Below are 19,715 nucleotides of genomic sequence, written 5' to 3' on the forward strand. Positions count from 1 at the left end.
GCTGTTCCAAGTGGCAGCAGAAAGCACGTCATCTGACTCATGCTGAATCCAGCCCTTACTGTATCATCACATGCTGGCTGAAGCCATACAGAAGCGAATGCCTACTCTCCCTCTCCCAGCAAGCACACACAGTGAAAGATGTAAGCGTTAGCATCATTGCCGGTTATGGCACACGCAGCTGCTCATTGAAAATAATATTTCTATATTATGAGCCAAATCTTCTCAGTCTGAAAAATCTCTGCTCCCACCTCTCCTTCTCTCGCTCCCCCTCCTCTCTCTCTAACGTTGATTCTTCCACACTTCCCATGTGTGACAGATGGCACTTCATCTGAACTGCACACTCTATCAGAGCATATTAAGTAACCAGCCTCGAACACTGATCCTCCACGGGTTCTGGTTATCGAGGTAAAACAGCCTCTCGTCTCCTTGAAGTTAAGTCGTCTGCCTTGGAATTCTGTTTGTTATTTATTCCTTTCCCAGAAAGGCTTGTCCACTGCTCCATGTGTTCTGGGGAAAGTATCGGCTCAAAGCCTTTGGAAAAGAACAGCTGCTCGTGCTCCATCAGCACGTATCTGGCGTCTTCAACCCGGTGAGCAGCTCTCGGGAGTCAGTGAAGCCACACAGGCTGAGGAGAGGAGGGGGAGAGAGAAGATCCCTGCAGATAGGCATCATGGACGTGACTCCACAAGAGGTTCTGCACCAGGGATACGTAACAATCTCGGGATATGGGGCAGTGCTAGACTGCGGTTCTCTCAGTTCAGGGAGTAACGAAGCAACTGATTGGAACAGCATCAACTCGGAGACTAACCGTTCCAGTGACTCGTCCGCTGACTCCTGCCAGTACTCCCCTCAGCCTCCCCCTAGCACGACTGCTCAAGAGGCCTCCGCCAACTCGTGCAAGGTTGAGGTTCACGCAGTTCCCTCAGAAGACAAGAGCGACACGGGCCGTCAGGTTAGGAAGGTGCGACTGCGGCACTCGAGCAGGGAGAGGCAGAACGCCAGCGAGAGGGAGAAGCTGAGGATGAGGGGCCTGGCCAAAGCCCTTCACAACCTGCGGACCTACCTCCCTCCGTCCGTGGCGCCCGCCGCCCAGAGCCTAACCAAGCTGGAGACCCTGCGGCTGACCATCCGCTACATCGCGCACCTGACCGAACTGCTGGCGCTGAGCGAGGAGTGCCCATCAGCGGGCAGAGACACGGAGGGCATGCGCCGGGTGGGATGCCGCAAGGCTGGTGTCCGGGCAACCCGAGCCCCCCACCAGACTGTCCGTTCTATCCAGGGGGGTCGGTGACGAACAACGGGAGTGGGCTGGCGGCTTGCCTTTCAGGATATCTCGCACGGTCAGGTACGTCAACCATTCACCTCCTGCTTTCAATACTGGAGATGTCTGCCCCATTAACTAATGTCACGTAGTTGACTAATCAAAGCAAAATCCATCGCCAATGGATAATTACTCATGAGCCTCTGTATTCCATCATTTTAAAAGGCTCATGTGTTCCTCTGGCACTTGCACTAATCATTGGTACAGCAGGTATGAGTATAGTAATCCAGAACCAGCAACCCTGAGACCTAAGTTCAAGTCTCACCAGGGCATCTGTGAAATTTTAATTGATTCAGGATTTGGAATTAAATGAAACCAACAAGTCATTGGTAATGATTACCACAAAATTACTGGGCTGCCATAAAACCCCCTGTCCTTCAGGGGAGGAACTCTGTTGTCCTTGCCTGGTTTGGCTTCTAAGTGACTCCAAACCCCACCGATGTGGTTGACATTTAATTGCTCTCTAAAATAGACAAGCAAACCGATTGTTCCGCAGGTGTAAGTTGTGTTCGGTTTTTGTCACTTTGTCGTAGGAAAGACGTCATTAAGATGGAAAGAGTGCAACAAAGATCTACGAGAATACTGCCAGGACTCGAGGGCCTGAGTGATAGGGAGAGGTTGGGCAAGCTAGGACTTTATTCCTTGGAATGCAGGAGACTTGAGGGGTGACAATATAGAGGCGAGTCTTTTTGCCAAGGAAAGGAAACCAAAACCTAGAGGACATACAGTAGGTTTAAGGTGAAAGGGGAAAGATCTAAGAGGGACCTGAGGGGCAACTTCTTCACGCAGAAGGTGGTGCATATATGGAACAAGCTGCCAGAGAACGTAAAGGAGGCAGGTACAATAACAACACTTAAAAAGCATTTGGATAAGTCCATGGATAGGAAAGATAAGAAAGTTTAGAGGGATATGGCCAAATGCGGACAGATAGGACTAACTCAGGTGGACACCATGGTCGGCACGGGCAAGTGGGGTCGAAGGGCCTGTTTCTGTGCTGTATGACGGGTATTAGGGAAGGGCATAACGCTGGCCTTACCACCAACACCCAGATCGTGAAAAATGAATCAACACAGGAGAGGGCTGGGCCAATCAGATTACAAGGGCCCCAATCCATTCCTTTGATGCTGGCCAACTAGAGGGCAGGGGCTAGGAAGGTCATGGAGTCATAGACCCTTGGAAAGAGATTCTATTTGGCCTCAGACTCTCAGACTAGAAAGAGAGGAAACACACCTCATATTACAGCTCATGATCACAGAGTGTGCTCCGGTCAAGGGTAAGCTACGTTTACCACACTTGATACTCAACAAATAGGCCGCAATATCGAAATGAGAATAAAATGCTAGAGGGAAGACTTCATCCTTGGAATTTCAGGGGGATGGGAGTTAGCATCAGTAGGAGGGGCGGTGCCCAGCGTGAAATGAACTCACTGCATCATATCTGTACCACGCACTCTGATAAAGTCACTCTGTAAATAACCTGCTTCCATCTTTACAGAGTTTCACCGAGAACAATGCGAATCTGCAGCTGGCCCCTTGGTATCCATGGCAACATTAAGATTCCCTCGGGGTCTAACATATTCCGAGAAATTATTCATTTGAAAACTATATTAATTTAAGTATTTTTTCATGTAGATGTTTATTTTGTTAAGCCTGTGAAAATTATTTGATATATTTTTGTTAATCTGGTTTTACTGTCTGTATATTTGATCATGAAAGGCAATAAAGCATTTTAAGTTTGGTAAATTTATTGTTGTTTTGTTCTGGGAATACGGGTGTCTGGGTAGTTTTAAAGCTTTTGTTGAAAGAACTTTGGGTTCAGTTGTACAAGTTCTATGCGACATGTCATCCCAGACAATAAACCTTCCAACATTCAATGTGATAACTTTGGAATTGGAGGAGGCCATTCAGCCCCTCCAGTTTGACTATCATTCAACTGGATCATGGTTAATCAGTTTCAATTGGTTCCACATTGCTTAATGGGATTTTCCAATGAAGATCTATTACTCTTAAATAAAAACAATGCTGGAAACACTTTTTGCAGAGGATGGTGAATCTCTGGAATTCTCTATGCTAAAGGGTTGCGGAGGCTAGATCAGAGGGTATTTAAAGAGGAGGCAGGTATATTTTTGAAACATCAGGGAACTGAGGGCAATGGGGAACTGGTACAGAAGAGGAGATGAGGCCAGAGGCAGATCAGCCATGATCATATTGAATGGTGACACAGGCTTGAAGGGCCAAGTGGCCTATCCTGTTCCTTGTTTCTTGTGTGCTCGTCCCAATCTGATAAGATAAGATAAGATAAGATATCTTTATTAGAAACATGTACATCGAAACACACAGTGAAATGCACCTTTTACCTGGGGTGTTCTGAGGGCAGCCCACAAGTGTTGCCACTCTTCCGGCGCCAATCTGATCTCTTGACCATCCCAATTTAACACTTTGTTATTGGCAGAGGTGCCTTCATCTACCAAGTCCCTACATTCAGAATTCCTTCCTAAACCAGTCCACTTTTCCATCTCTCCTTCCTTAAGGATCTCCTAATGTCCCTCAGTGTGGCCCAGTGTCAAATTTACTTTGATGTTGTGAAGCACCTATATAATGTAAACTGTTACTGTTGTTCTAATGTATGTAGTATATGGTATAAACCCACCAGTCCACATGTATTGCCAGCAAGAAGAGATGAGATTCCATCTCTGGAGAGGAGGGAGCCCTTCTCTACATTGCAAAGACTGGTATATCTCAGGCAACAGATGACAAGAAGCTTTGGAGGGAGGAGAACATGTAAACACCTTTAGGAATATGCAAAACAGAGATGTTAGCCCTAAAGCCCATTGTTAAGGCTGCTCAAAGTGTAGGTCAATTAGTTGGTAGGTTTATTGGCCACCATAAATTGCCCCCCAACGTAGGTGACTGTTATAATATTGTGGGGGTGGGGTGATAAGAATGTCGGGAGAACAAAAATGGGATTAATGGGATAGTGATAATTGGTGGTTGATGGTTAGTATAGACTCAGTGGGCCGAAGGGCCTGTTTCTGTGCTGTATCTCTCTCGCTCTCTCTTTCTCTCTCTATTACACTGATTCGAGAATTGGATCAAAATTGACCCACACCAGAGTAACAGATAATGTGAGCCACACAGTGTATTTTTTCTCTTGGCTTGGCATGACTCTCACAGGGAAGTGCCTGTGTTATTCAGTGAACAGTAGGTGGCAGCAATCAGCTGTCTCAGATCGGGAAATTTTTTAAATGAGTTTCAGCCCCTTTACTTTGCCTGTGATGTGCACAAAGAGAAAACAATCCAATAGTCAGCTCTCTCACTTTTGCCTATTCAGCTTTTGATTTAGTATGATGGAAACATGAACTGTGTTTGTTGAACCTCATTAACAGCCTTTATCGTTGTGAGTTGGACCACAAACCAGGCACACACGTCTCTGTATACAGTCACCCAGCAGATGTCCTTGAAACTTTGCAGGGAGCACACTAGTTCATATAATCTACCTCTAACAATGAGGGGAGCTTCCACAAGGTTTCACTTCCATCATGTACAGAGACACCAGTGCCCAACCCTTCAGATACATCCAGCTCCTGCTCCCTGAACAACCCATGATGCCATATTACAAAGAGGCGGCTTTAAAACTTTCCACACTGCTTCAATTTAAATCTCTTCATTTTTTCCTTTTGACAATTGATCTTTTTCAGATCCCCTTCCCCACATACACTTGGCACATACATTTCTGATTCTACATGACCTGGATTGTGACTAATACCCTTCTCCACATTTGTGCTCATCACCTCCCTCACCAGCTCAGGATTGCTTTATCCATTGTGATCCATTTTCCCTTCTCTTCTTTCTCAAGGATATTTATATTCAAAAACACAGGAAGAGGGTAAGGTCCCATTCCACCATTCAGTTAGAAAATATTTGATCTGTGCCTGCACTCCTTTTATCTCAGATATCCTCAGTTGATTAAAATCTATTGATCAGGCTTGCTGGTTTAATCAACTATAGGCTTTCATGAGGAGAGTTTCAAATTTCTGCTCTGGGTGAAGGTGCATTTCCTGCTTTCATTTCTGAATGGTCTATCTTTAATTTGAATATCTCTTGCATTATGGTTTGTCCCTGTTAGATTTTTTTTTCTATTTAGCCTATCAAGCCTTTTTCTTTCCTCATTTTATACAGTTCCATTTGTCACCTTTCTAGACCCAAGAAGAGAAAGTCAAGTTCATTCAGACTGACCTCATAATAAGACCCTTTGATTCCAGATGTCATTCTGGTAAACTTGTGCTGAAGTCACTCTGAGGCCAAATGTCCCCATCCAGGGGAGTAGCCAGTACCCCAGGCTCAGGAACATCTCTCCTAGAGGTTTTATACAATGTCACCTGTACGTGTTTCCGTGCCCAGGACAATGAACGGAAAAGAAAAACATCTTCTGGTCTCCACTGTACCAGTTCCCGTTCCCCAGTCTCACAATAACAATGGTCACAGGAGTGAAAATATGGTCTGGTTGGCAATTGGGTAAACTATGTATTTCTGTTTTATAATTTACTGTTGAGGTCTGTGATTTTCTCTCCTGCATCTCTGAAGCTACATTGGGAATGGGAAGTACAGGGGGGTGAATGGATATCCAGAGGCCTAACCCAACGATTCAGAGATGCATGTTCAAACATTCTATTTAGCCTATCAAATCCTTCCCGCTCCCCCCACCCCCATTTTAAATACTTCCATTAAGTCATCTTTCTAAACTCAGGAAGGTAAAGTCAAGTTCGTTCAGACTGCCCTCAATAAGACCCTTTGACTCCAGATGTCATTCTGATGAAGTTGTGCGGAAGCCACCTTGAGGCCAGTGTCTCCCTCTACGGAAGTAGTGCCCAGATGGCCAATTCCCCAGGCATAGGAACATCTCTCCTAGAGCCTCTAGTCAACATCGTGTTGGTCAAGACTCAGAGCATTGCACTCACACATCTGAATGAAATGTTTGATTCTCAAGTCCGACTCCAGGGACTCTATTACGGTATTGAGGAAATTCTGCACTGTTGAAGCTACATCATGGATTTGAAGATAAACTGACAGCTTGCCTATTCTGTCCGATGGATGGAAAAGACCCCATGGCCACTATTTTGAAGAAGATCAAGGTGTTATTACTAACATCCAGCACGTTTAAAAATTAACATTACAAAAGTATCTCTCTTAATCATCATCACAGAGCACATTTTGTGGGATCTTGCTTTGTGTAAATTGGCTGCTGCGTTTCCTGTATTGGTATTGGTTTATTATTGTCACTTGTACCGAGGTACAGTGAAAAACTTGTTTTGAATACCGTTCATACAGATCAATTCATTACACAGTGCATTGAGGTAGTAGAGGATAAAAACAATAACAGAATACAGAGTAAAGTGTCACAGCTACAGGGAAGTGCATTGCAGGTTGACAATAACATAGCAAGGTAGATTGTGAAGTCAAGAGTCCATCTCATCGTATTAGGGAATCGTTCAATAGTCTTATCACAGTGGGATAGAAGCTGTCCCTGAGCCTGCTCGTGTGTGCCCTCAGGCTCCTGTATCTTCTGCCTGATGGAAGAGGAGAGAAGAGAGAATGACCCGGATGGGCAGGGTCTTTGATTATGCTGGCTGCTTCACCAAGTCAGTGAGAGGTATAGACAAGAATCCGTGGAGGGGAGGCTGGTTTCTGTGACGCGGTGGGCTGTGTCCACAATTCTCTGTAGTTTCTTGCGGTCCCGGGCAGAGCAGTTGTCATACCTAGTCATGATGCATCCAGATTGGATGCTTTCTATGGTGCATCAATAAAAGTTGTTGAGTGTGAAAGGGGACGTGCCAAATTTCTTCAGCCTCCTGAGGAAGTAAAGACATTAGTGAGCTTTTTTGGCCATGTCATCTACATGGTTGGACCAGGACAGGATACTGGTGATATTCACTCCTAGGAACTTGAAGCTCCCAACCCTCTTGACCTCAGCACCATTGATGTAGACAGGTGCATGTACACTGCCCCCTTTCCTGAAGTCAATGACCAACTCTTTTGTTTTGCTGACATTGAGGGAAAGGTTGTTGTCATGACACCATGTCACTAAGCTCTCTATCTCCTTCCTGTACTCTGACTCATCATTATTTGAGATACGGCCCACTACGGTGGTATCAGCTGCAAATGTAGATGGAGTTAGAGCAGAATCTGGCCATGCAGTCATGAGTAAATAGGGAGTAGAGTAGAAGGCTGAGGACGCAGCCTTGTGGGGCACAAAGACACACTTCAAAGGCACTTCAGCACTGTGAAATGATTAGGAGAAGTTTGAGAAGTTCAGGCCTTTTTTCTTTTAGAATCTGGTTCCAAGTTCCAGCTGTGTGTAAGAACATTGTGTAGACCGTATGCCTTTGTAAATAATATCACCCACTGCAGCTCAGCCACAGAGTGACTGTCTTGGCTGACGCAACAGCCTATGTATGAGGGGTAGCTCTGGCTAACTTTCCAGACTGCTTCGACTTAAATCTCGTGATTTTTTTCCTTTTAACGACTAATCCTTTTCGGATTCCCTTCCCTACATATGTTTGGCACATTCATACTGAATTACTTCTGGTTCCACATGATCTGGATTGTGGCTAATGTCCTTCCTTCCCTTATCCACATTTGTTCCCATCACCTCCCTCACCAGCTCAGTATTGCTTTATCCATTGTGATCCATTTTCCCCTCTCTTCTTTCCCGAGAGTACTCATACGGCAAGAGGGTGAGGTCCCATTCCACCATTCAGTTAGAGGATAGCCAATCTGTGCCTGCACAGACGTGAAATGCTGTGAAATGCTTACTGAGAGATGGTGAAGTTCAAGCCTTTCTTTTTTTCTCATTCAGATTGTGAGCACAATTTTGTTGACTCTTAGCTGCCCTCTGATTGGGTAATAAATACCGCCCCTGCTAGTGAGGAACAGTCTGTGAACAAATAAAATTGTTCTCCTGAGGAGTCAGTAAAAATAGAACTCAGGAGTCATTTGATTAGCTATCATGAATATTAGTCTCATGTCAAATTTTCCCCTCATTCCCACCTCCCCACCTGCTGTGACTTAGATGTAATATTTAAATGCAATATAAAATGATTGATGCAGAATCCAAGCCCTGGTAATGAGCCACGGGTTATGAATATCTCATCAGAGGTGGAGCTTGGCCGAGTGTTCGGTGCTGTGGCGACACCAACAGTTAGAGGCTGGGGCGCAGTTTCCAAACTGCAGAGGTGGAGTGAACTGCGGGGAGGACGCTATTCGGCTTGGAGGAAGTCGAGACTGGATGGTGGAATAGGTAGTAGATGAAATTTAATGTGAAAAATATGAAGTCTTATGCTTTGCTGGGAATAATAGGAAACAAACAATGTAAACCAGTGAGTTAAAGGGGATGCAAAGTGTGGCACTTAAGAGGCAAATACAGACAAGAAGCTTAACTGGACATGAACTTTCTCTTAACTGCCACATTAGGCCATCCAGTCTCACCCTATCACAGATATTGCCTTTGTTCCACCCATCCTACTTCCCCATCTCTTCTGCCACCTAAACTAACTCGCATCTCTCTTTTCCAGTTCCGATAAAGGATCCCAGATTTGAAATATTAAGTCCAGGTGAAAGGTCTCAACCCAGAACATCGACCATCCATTTCCCTCCACAGCAGCTGTCTGACCCATTGGGTTTCTCCAGCATCCTGAGCGTTGCTCCCAGTTCCAGCGTCTACATCTCTTGTGTCTCCATCTTGAAACGATAACTGTTTCTCTTTCCACAGATGCTGCCTAACCTGCTGAGACTTTCCAGCATTTTCTAGTTTTATTTCAGATTTCCAGCATCTGCCATCTCTTTGATTTTCAAAGATTCATTGACAGTCTGGTCAGTTGCAGAAATCCATTGTGACCAATCTGGAAGCATCTCCTTTGTGTGTGTTATTTCTAACCATGCCTTTTACTCAAGAGCATTAGATGCTCTTTATCCTAATTACTTTGGGGCTGTGACTTGGCCTGAGTACATGTTCTTCAAGCACACACCTCTGGCGATATGTAGGTTTGTTCATTAGATATCGTGGAGGAATATAATGCAGCTTTAGTGAGACCTCTGCTCGGAGAACATCTGGGGCCAACACTACAGGCGTCTACCAGCGTCCCATATCAAAGAGCCCTGGAAGCAGTATCCCATAGGAAACAGATTTAATCATGTGAAATGATTTGTCTTCAGGCAGAGTTGAAGCTGAATGCAGACCAGAGTGTTCTGTCTATCGCTGCTTCTGTGTCACACAGGTCAAATACACGAATGCCCAAAGGGGGAGAATTAGCTCAGCAGACAGGCATGCTCTGTGCTTACAGTGAGAGAGGCTTTTTATAAGTATCTTGCTCTAAGTTCTCAGTTGTCGTCTCTCTCTCTTTCTCTCTCTCTCTCTCTCATTGAACACATCAGCTAACTTCATCTCAGACCCTGCTTTCCTTCAGCCCTGTGTCGTACCAATAGAACAGAGAACAGTACAGCACAGGAACAGGCCCCTTGGCCCACGAGGTTGTGCCAAACTAGTTAAACTAGCAATGAATCCCTCCTGCCTACGCTAGGTCCATATCCCTCCATTCATGTGCCTATCTAAGAGCCTCTTAAAACACTTCTATCAGATTTGCTTGCACTACCATCCCTGACAGCGCACTCCAGGCACCCACCATTCTCTGTGTTAAAAACTTGCCCCAGAAATCTCCTTTGAATTTACCCCCTCTCACTTTAAATGAATGCCCTCTAGTATTAGACATTTCGACCCTGGGAAAAAGATACCAGCTGTCTACTCTATCTATGCCCCTCATAATCTTATAAATTAGGTCTCCAATAATATTGGGTTTATTGAGGGGTTGCAGAAACTTTAATTTTCTGGTCTTTCTATCTACATAGTCCACTGACTACCTTGAAGGGGGAGGGGCAAGGTAAAAGGACAACTATTCCTTTGGAACAAAAGCACAGGCTTACTTTTATCTTTACACGACCCCGACTGTAGTCTCTCAGATACGGCTCACAACATTTCATGTATAGTAGCAGGAAGCAGTTGCTGCACCAGCATTCCAGAGGCTTGGATTGGTAATCAAGAGATAAGCATGAATCCTGTAATGGCAGCTCAGAAATTTCAAATCATTTAACTAAATAAACTAGTGTAAAATTCTACCTGGTTCCTTTGAGGAAGGAAACCTACCCACAAGTAGCTGGTCTGGCTCTTGTGTGGCTCCAAACCCATGCAGCAACTTCTCTGTCCTCTGAATGGTCCAGAGATTAATTCTGTTCACAGACAACTGGAGATGGGCAACAAATTCTGGCCTCACAAGTGATATCCCTAACCCACAAGTGAATAAATGACAAAAAAATGAATAGTTTGCATTGATGTCCCTATTGACATGAAAGTAAATGTGACACTATTTCTGGGTGATCGATCAGAAGAAAGAAATGTGGGTATTGGTATTAGTATTGGTTTATTATTGTCACTTGTACCGAGGTACAGTGAAAAACTTGTCTTGCATACGCTTTGTACAGATTAATTCATTACACAGTGCATTGAGGTAGTACAGGGTAAAAACAATAACAGAATACAGAGTAAAGTGTCACAGCTACAGGGAAGTGCATTGCAGGTAGACAATAAGGTGCAAGGTCTTAACAACGTAGATCGTGAGGTCAGAGTCCATCTCATCGTATAAGGGAACCGTTCAATAGTCTTATCACAGTGGGATAGAAGCTGTCCTTGAGCCTGCTCGAGTGTGCCCTCAGGCTCCTGTATGGCCAGGACACATGGCAACTTCTCTGTTCTTCTTGAAGCCAGTCAACTTGGGAGGGCCTCTACTTAATGTCAGCAGACGGTAGAAAGCCACTCCAATAATGCAGCACTTATTCCAGGGCAGGCTGATATAACAGTGGATATGTGATTACGTGCTGGAGTGTCAGGTCCTCCTACTTAAGAACATGAGAAATTAGGTCATACCACCATTTTCCAACCTCCGTCACCATTCAATCAGATCACATCTGATCCTACGCCCTGCCGCTTCCCCCTCAATTTCCCATTTCCCTCAAATGCCTTTGTGATCAAAAGTCTATGGATCTCAAACATTGAATAAGAACTGTCAGGTGCGAGTGATCCCACCGTTATATCGGCTTTGAAATTTACTCTCTGTTTGTATCTTCTACTCTTTATCCACCATTCAGATTCACATCCATCCTTTAGATCACTGGGGCAAGGTTACAAATCCAGAAGTTAGTGAAGGCAATTACCACTTTACATGATGTTCTTTATATTCTAGTCTGAGGAGAAGGGAACTGCCTGGTGATTTAGTGGATAAATGTACACTGTAGCTAAACAGTTTATGTTTGGTGGTTCATGCTACAGTATAATCCCACGATTCCTGTCTGATCTCTTATGCCTAATCCAAAAGGTTAAGTAAGGCCTCTCCCCAAGTCTAGCGGATTTTTTTTTTAGTCAGAACAAACTGTGCAAAGCTGATTCTGTCATTGTTGGACCAGGAACAACAACTTGCGACATTATCTGAAAACATTAACAAAAGCTTAAAATCTATCCACAATTCACATTGGTGCCTTTTTCAGGAAGGTTCATTTGCTCATCCTAAACCAAGAATGTGGAGGACAATTCTCGACAAAACAGGTGTGCCTTCCAACAGCCATGTGGGTACACGACCACCTCAAAAACACACAAGTGTTTGGGGATCATCATTGACCAAGAAACACATTTAAACTCACTACAAGAACAGGCCAATGGCTAGGTATCTTGCAATTAATGACTCACCTCCTAACACCTTAAAACCTTTCCACCATCTATAAGTCACTAGTCAGGGGCATGATGGGATACTCTCAACATGCCTGCGTGAGTGGAGCACCAAAAACAGAAGAAGCTTTGCACCATCCAGGATATAACAGCCTGCATGATTGGCATCTCATCCATCATCCTAAACATTACTGGTGTACCACGGCTGCAATGTGGGCCATCTATAAGGCGCATTGTAATTGCTCACTAAGGCTACTCCAACAACTCCAGAGACTGCAGCATCTAACACCAAGAAAAACAAGGGCAGCAGGTACATGGAAACATCACCACTTGTTGATTCCCCTCCAAGTAGTACATCATCCAGACTATTGGGTCCAAATCATTGAACTCCCTTCCCAACAGCACTGTGGGAGTGCCTTCACCAGAAGGTCTGTGGTGGTTAGTGAAGGTGACTCAGCACCACCCGCTAAAGGGCAGATAGAGATGGGCAACAAACGCTGGCCTTGTTAGCAATACCCACATCTCAAAACATGAATCAATTTTGAAATGTATTAGGAATGTATTGCTGTTCCTTCATTGACACCAGGACAAAATCCTGGTGCTCTCTTCCCAGTGGCACCGAAACCAGCTTCACAGATAGACTGCTGCGGTTTAAGAGGAGATCCCACCACCACCTTCTCAAAGGCAATGAGGAATGGACAATAAATGCTGGCCTTGCCAGAGACATCCACATCCTGTATATGAATTAAAAAAAGAAAACATTGTTTAAATACTACATTAACGGAAGATACAATGATATTTTCAAATTTACACTATTGGATGTGGCGAATATACAATTTTCAGTCTAAGAATCATGATTCATCAGCAGGAGGAGGCTTCTTTCCTACAGTGAAGAGCTGCACAGTCAAGGTTCCATTTGCAAAACAGCCCCTTAAGCCTTTGGAAAGATGAATTCTTATTATGTTTGCAAGCTTTCTTTGACAAAGTGTCTGGATGTGGAAGGCAAGGGATTCAGATTGCCTGCTATGTGGAAGCAAATTGTACCAGTGTTGTACTGGGGAGCAAAGGAATCAGTGGGAGGGCACCCACGTCTGCAAGTAACTGAGAGAGTGCATGGTTGAATGGTGGGGGGATGTGCAGTGTTGTCTGACTAAGCTCTCTGCGACCCCAAAGCTTTATCCAATAACCATAACGTATTCATAACATTAATTGTGTTAGAATTAACCTTTGGCCCTACGTCCTTATGAAGATCATTGATGAGGAGTCCTCTTTGTATAAGTGTCCTTGTGGAGGTCCTCTAGGATAAAGAATAAAGTACACTGAATAAAGGACTTCTCTTCTTGAATGGCCTTTTTTTTTCCTCTTTGGCTGCTGCTCAACCTATCTTGGTCCTAACCCAAAACCACAGATACAGAAAATAAGTTATTACTGTTCATTGGTTAAAAAAAATGGCCTGTTTCAGGCGAGAACAGGAGAGGAATTTTGTGCCAGGTAGTTTATCTTCTCATTATTACAGAGGACCTTACAAAATGTTGTGCTCTGTGCGTTTTCTCCCTCAGCTTTGGCTCGTTAATGAGCGAAGATGCTGGCTGCCAAAAGGCTTTTGAACAGGCCTATTCATGCGCCTCACTACGCTGCTTGTATCAGTGACAGGACGCACTGTGGAAGAAGAAAGAGAAACTGAAATCACTTAGCACATAGAGAGTCAAACTGGCTTTCTCATTTCCAGTCAAAACACTTGGATCACTGATTCAGTTGGCTGGCTCGAGAGAGACTGCTTCACGAGCACAAACAAACTCAAAACATAATCTTCAGCCAAAAGAAACTGGATAGGGTCTTTGACAGGTAACAGCACGGCAATTCATTGCAAGTCACTGGGTGTCTTTATCTCGGCTTTTGCGTGGCGATGACGATAACAGGTAGAAATAGATTGACATCATTAATTCAGGCTTGGACCTATGCTGGCTCCATTAGAAGAAAAGTTATACCAGAGTGCAATTAGCCTTGAGATACAAAGATCTCATTGGATCAAAGTACTTCATCTCCAAGATGTGACTCGGCTAAGGAGTTTGTATATCTGATCTGGTGAAGTTGGAAATTAACATTTTTGACTATTTTGTAACCAAAAGTGGAAAAGTTGGAATAAAGGCAAATTAAAATCACCAACAATCTGCATTGCCATAGTACCCTCGCTTACAGAGAACATTGGCCAGCGGACTCATGAAGTAAGCGAGAGCAGTAAGGAAGGAAAATGGGAAATAATTCATTCGGAGACCAAACCCATAAGGGTGTGTCGAAAAGTAAGGCCGACAAACTCTTCGATCTTCCCACTGGTGTGTACAAAGCAGAGTGCACACCCTGACCTTGGCTTAATTCTAAACTATGCATGGGCCACCCTCGAACAGACTGAAAGGTATTGTATGGTCTGCCTCTCTCAATAATCACAGGTCTTGAGTATTACAGCGCAATCGCATTCTTCAGCCTTTTCCTCCAGTGAGTTTTGAGGCATGGTACCTGAAAAAGCAGCCTCCTGTGGTAAAGTGGAGGGACAGAGGGATGAGGATTGAACCAAGAGCAGAGGCACTTAAGGTGACCATGTATATGAATGTAGGAAATGGCTAAAGAAATAAGGCAATCCAGGGAGAATTGAAATTGAGAAAGGGAACATTAACTTGGGTTGTTTTCTCTGGAATGGTGGAGGCTGAGGGGAGGGTTAATAGAAGTTTACAAGATTATGAGAGGCAAAGATGGAGTATCTTTATCCCAGGGTTGAAGTGTCTAATACTAGAAGGCATGCATTTAATGTGAGAGGGGAGAAGTTCAAAGGAGATGTGTGGGGCAAGTTTTTTTTACACAGAGTGGTGGATGCCTGGAATGCACTGCTGGGGGGGTAATGGAGGTAGATACAATTGAGGCCTTCTAAGAGGCTCTTAAATAGGCACATGAATGTGGAAGGAGTAGAGGGATATGGATATTGTGTAGGCAGACAGGATTAGTTCAGTTGGGCACAACATCGTGGGCCCAGGGACCTGTTCCTGTGCTGTACTGTTCCATGTTGTATATTTTATGTTAAACTAAACCCAGGGGGAATCAGGTAGAATTTGGCCATTTCAGCAGAACCCAGAACCTTCTCTGGATCAGGGACTCCAGCACCTGAGTTTGAGTAATATTTGAAATTTGCACATCAGTTTTAGGAGATATGGCAAATGTTCATTCATTGAAAGAGACAAAGGAAATTCTAACAGAAAAAAATTATTTTGAAATCAGGTAGGTACGTATTGGACATTGAGAATCCACAAAAAGGCAACATATTACCTGGCAAAAAGTACCTGCTCTCTGGTTTCCTGTCTAGTTCCAGAGAATAGTGTGTCCACATCACAGTGCTTAGCGCCAGTTTGGGCTGTAGAGCAGCAAGTTTATAAAGAGGGATCAGCGCAGATTTATCTGGATACTGGCTGCTACAAGAAGGAAGGCATTTCTCTAAATTGTTGCAGTTATCCAATCCATGTCAACATCTTCCATTTATATAGCAACTTTAACACAACAAAATCTCCCTCAGGCATTCAAAGATGTGTTGTTAAACACAGTCTGATCCTGAGCCACAGCAAGAGATACTGGGACAGAGAAAGTAGGTGGTAGAGGGGAGATAGAGAGAGAGAGAGAGAGAGAGAGAGAGAGAGAGAGAGAGAGAGAGAGAGAAAGTGTGAGAGAGAGAGCGCAAGCGAGAGAGCGAAAGAGAAAAGTGTGAGGATTAGGGAGGGAATTTCAAAGCTTATTGCTTTGGTGGATAAAGGTACGCTTGCCAATGGTGGAGCAATTAAGTTCATGGATGGCCAGAATTAGAGAAGGTGCTAAGCTGGAGGGCAAGAGGAGGTCACAGTGAAAGGGAGAAATCTGAAATAATTTTATTCAAAATACAAAAAAACTGTAGTTGCTGGAAATCAGAACTAGAACAGAAAATGTTAGACACCCTCAGCAGATCAGGCAACATCTGTGGAAAGAGAAACAGGGATTAATGTTTCAGGCCAAAGAGCCCTCTTCAGAACTTTGACAGAGGAACTTAAAATTGAGGCATTGCTTTCTTGGGAGCCAAAGGTCAGTGGGACTTGATGTGGGTTAGGACATAGGCAGTGGCCTCTTGGATAAGTTTATTGGAATTGGAATATTATTGTCACATGTACCGCGGTGCAGTGAAAAACTTGTCTTGCATACCGTTCATACAGGTCAATTCATTACACAGTGCATTGAAGTAGTACAGGGTAAAACAATAACAGAATGCAGAGTAAAGTGTCACAGTGACAAAGAAAGTGCAGATAGACAATAAGGTGCAGTGTCATAATGAGGTCGAGTCCACCTCACTGTACTAGGGGAACGTTCAATAGCGAGATAGAAGCTGTCCTTGAGCCTGGGGGTACGTGCTTTCAGGCTTTTGTATCTTCTGCTTGATGGGAGAGTAGAGAAGAGAGAATGTCTGGGGTGGGTGGGGTCTTTGATTATGCTGGCTGCTTTACCGAGGCAGTGAGAAGTATAGACAGAGTCCATGGAGGGGAGGCTGGTTTCCTTGATGTAATAGACAGAATGGATGGAGGGGAGGCTGGGAGGTAGGAGGACTATGTGGGTGTGGGCAAGTCTACAGTACCAAAGGGTTTCAGCAGTAGAGATCTGAGGTCAGGGCAGATCTCAGTCTGTTCCATCCACCGGTTGGTGCAATATATTAAATTCTTTCACATCACAACCATCTTTCAAAAGTCTTATTCACCTTTACAGCAAAAGTCCAGGTTAAATAAGGAAAAGAGATAGAGGATTGGTGGTGGAAAGACCATCACGCGCGGGTCGATAGGCTTGTAAAGAAGGCGTCTAGTGTGTTGGCCTTCATTAGTCAGGGTATTGAGTTCAAGAGCCGCGAGGTGATGTTGCAGCTCTATAGAACTCTGGTTAGACCACACTTGGAATATTGTGTTCAGTGTTGGTCGCCTCATTATAGGAAGGATGTGGAAGCTTTAGAGAGGGTGCAGAGGAGATTTACCAGGATGCTGCCTGAATTGAAGGGCATGTCTTATGAGGATAGGTTGCGTGAGCTGGGGCTTTTCTCTTTGGAGAGAAGGAAGATGAGAGGTGACGATAGAGGTGTACAAGATGATAAGAGGCATAGATCGAGTGGACAGTCAGAGACTTTTTCCCAGGGCGACAATGGCTAACAGGAGGGGGCATAATTTTAAGGTGATTGGAGGAATATATAAGGGGGATGTCAGGGGTAAGTTTTTTTTACACAAGGATTGGTGGGTGCGTGGAACGCACTGCCGGCAGAGGTTGTGGGGACAGATACATAAGAGACATTTAATAGACTCTTAGATAGGCACATGAATGGTAGAGAAATGGAGGGCTATGTGGGAGGGAAGGGTCAGATAGATCTTAGAGCAGGATAAAATGTCAGCACAACATCATGGGCTGAAGGGCCTGGACTGTGCTGTAATGTTCTATGTTCTATAACTTTATTTAGCAATCCCCAGAATGCTTAACTTGTGCATGGTGTTAGGAGTCAGTACAAGAAACTGGTACTGAGCTACAAGATCAAGCACGATCCTGTTGGAAGACAAGGGCTGAATGTCCCAGTCCTACTTCAGTTTTGTGTGTTCTGATACGTGGGATTAAAAAGGATAAATTCAGAGTTCAGGAGGTTTGAACAAATCGTCCCCAGTTTGCGAGGTCAAATCTCAGCACAAGGTTGGCTTTTATTTTCTTCAGTTTAGATCAAGGAAGATCTAATTGATTTATTTCAAAGGTATTTGAAGGTAAAAGAAAATCAAAAAAATACTGCAGGTGGTGGAAACATGAAGCAAAGCCAGAAAATGCTGCAAACATTCAGCAAGTCAGGCAACATCTGTGGCGGGGAGCAGTTAACATATCCAGAACCCTTCATCAGAACTGGAAAAGGGATTTGATGCAATAGATACAAAACAACTGTTTCCCTTGGTGTGGCTGTTCAGAGCCAGGAATGCAATTAGGACTCATCTTTTCCACGTGAAATGCAGTGAAAATTGAGAATTATCTCCATATAAGGCTCCTTTATTACCCTTAAATGACCAGTGAATTACAAAGAGACACACACAAGATAGATTGGATTAGAACATAATCGCCTTGTCCATTATCTATAACTGGTTGATTTACTTTAATACGTAAATTACAATGAGCTCTTCATAATTTTTAATCCATCCCTTCACTTCTTTAAGGGTGCAACTTGGAGTCTGTCTCCAATGTCTTGTCTTCAGCAGTCCCTTTCATGCTGTACTCTTGGATCTGGAGGTAACCATCCGTAGTGAATGCAAGCCCTGTGATGCAAGCTTTCATCTAGCATGCACTGCATAATTGCACTATTGAGCATGCTGGATCACATGTATTTTGGGAGCCGTGCAGCAAGTCTTGTACTTTGCCGTTTTGCCTTTCAACAAGTCCTTTTGAAACAGTGCTGGCATAGTTTAAACCATCAGTGTTTCCACAATCGAAGCAGTCTTGAGGAGCCACACAGATGTCATTCATGGCGTTGGTCAAAGTTCAGACAGATTTGTGAGAACTTGTTTCATTTACAATTGCACAGTTGTCTCAAAGGTAGCGTAACCAAATGGCCAACTGGAGAATTATTCTGCTTGATTTCTGGTAAATATTGGGGATATATTCGTGCTAAATGTCTGAGAAATCCCTGTTCTTTGGTAGATGGAGGGCACAATCATAACATGGTGGTTATGTTAACTTCTAATCCAGAGGTTTGAACCAATAATCCAAGGAATATGTTTAAATGTCACCATGACAGGCTGAGAATTAAGCCTATACAGTACTGACTGGAATTTAGAGAGGATTGACAGAAGCAATTTCCCTTCAGAGGAAAGCCCAGAGGAAAGAGCTCGTGGTGTCATGGTGTCATTTCAGACTGTGATGGAGGTGAAATTTCTTCACCTCCCCCCTTGTCTCCCTGGTTGGGTATCTCAAAAGGAAACACAGTAGGTGCCCTAGATTCCATATGGATGTTAAGCTTTTCTTGGTTGTATTGGGTCTGGATGGGTCCAATTCAAACTTGACCCGAGCTCTCAAATTTTAGTTTGGACTTTGTTAGAGCCAAATCCAATTTGTCCTGACAAAACCTTGCATTGGCGCACTTCCACAAAACTTCCCCGGAGCAGCAGAGGACTCAGATTTTGGTTCTGTTGCCATACATAAAGCCAAGCTTCCAAACCGCCTGAATAATCCAGGAAATTAATATGTGATTTGCTCTCACTCTATAGTAGAAAGGGATAACATCTCTGTTTATTTGCTACCGACTGCAACAAGGCAGATTTAAAATGCACCTCGTTTCTTATTGAATATTGCAGTCCTAAAGTGCTAAATTAATAAGTTGCCCCAGGATAAATATTTCCAGATGACATGAATTTGAAATACAGTAAATCAAATCAGGTTTGCAGAGGGTGTGCTTTTGCACATTGCCACTTGGTGGCAGTGGCGGGTAAAATAATAAGCATCAGGTACAAAAGCATAGACAGAAAAAAATAATTTTAAAAAACTACAGATATCAGAAACCTGCAATAAAAAACTGAAAATCCTGGAGATGCTCAATAGATCAGGCAGCACCTGTGGA

At 43.9% G+C, this 19,715-nt stretch overlaps 1 protein-coding gene across 3 annotated transcripts in view; it reads left to right on the forward strand.

Moving 5' to 3' along the window:
* Positions 1–391: 391 nt before the first annotated feature.
* LOC127584055 (mesoderm posterior protein 2-like) overlaps positions 392–19,715 on the forward strand; it is a 108,122-nt gene continuing 88,798 nt past the window's right edge. For 2 of the 3 annotated variants that reach the window (XM_052040593.1, XM_052040592.1), the window contains exon 1: positions 392–1,345. In XM_052040593.1, coding sequence (XP_051896553.1) covers positions 671–1,291 — 621 coding nt within the window. In that variant the 5' untranslated portion in view covers positions 392–670 and the 3' untranslated portion in view covers positions 1,292–1,345. Of the gene's footprint in view, positions 1,346–2,815; positions 2,960–19,715 lie in introns of those variants that run through there. The other variant, XM_052040591.1, reaches the window with a different exon arrangement.

This window comes from Pristis pectinata, chromosome 28 (genome assembly GCF_009764475.1).
Source record: "Pristis pectinata isolate sPriPec2 chromosome 28, sPriPec2.1.pri, whole genome shotgun sequence".
Taxonomy (NCBI): domain Eukaryota; kingdom Metazoa; phylum Chordata; class Chondrichthyes; order Rhinopristiformes; family Pristidae; genus Pristis; species Pristis pectinata.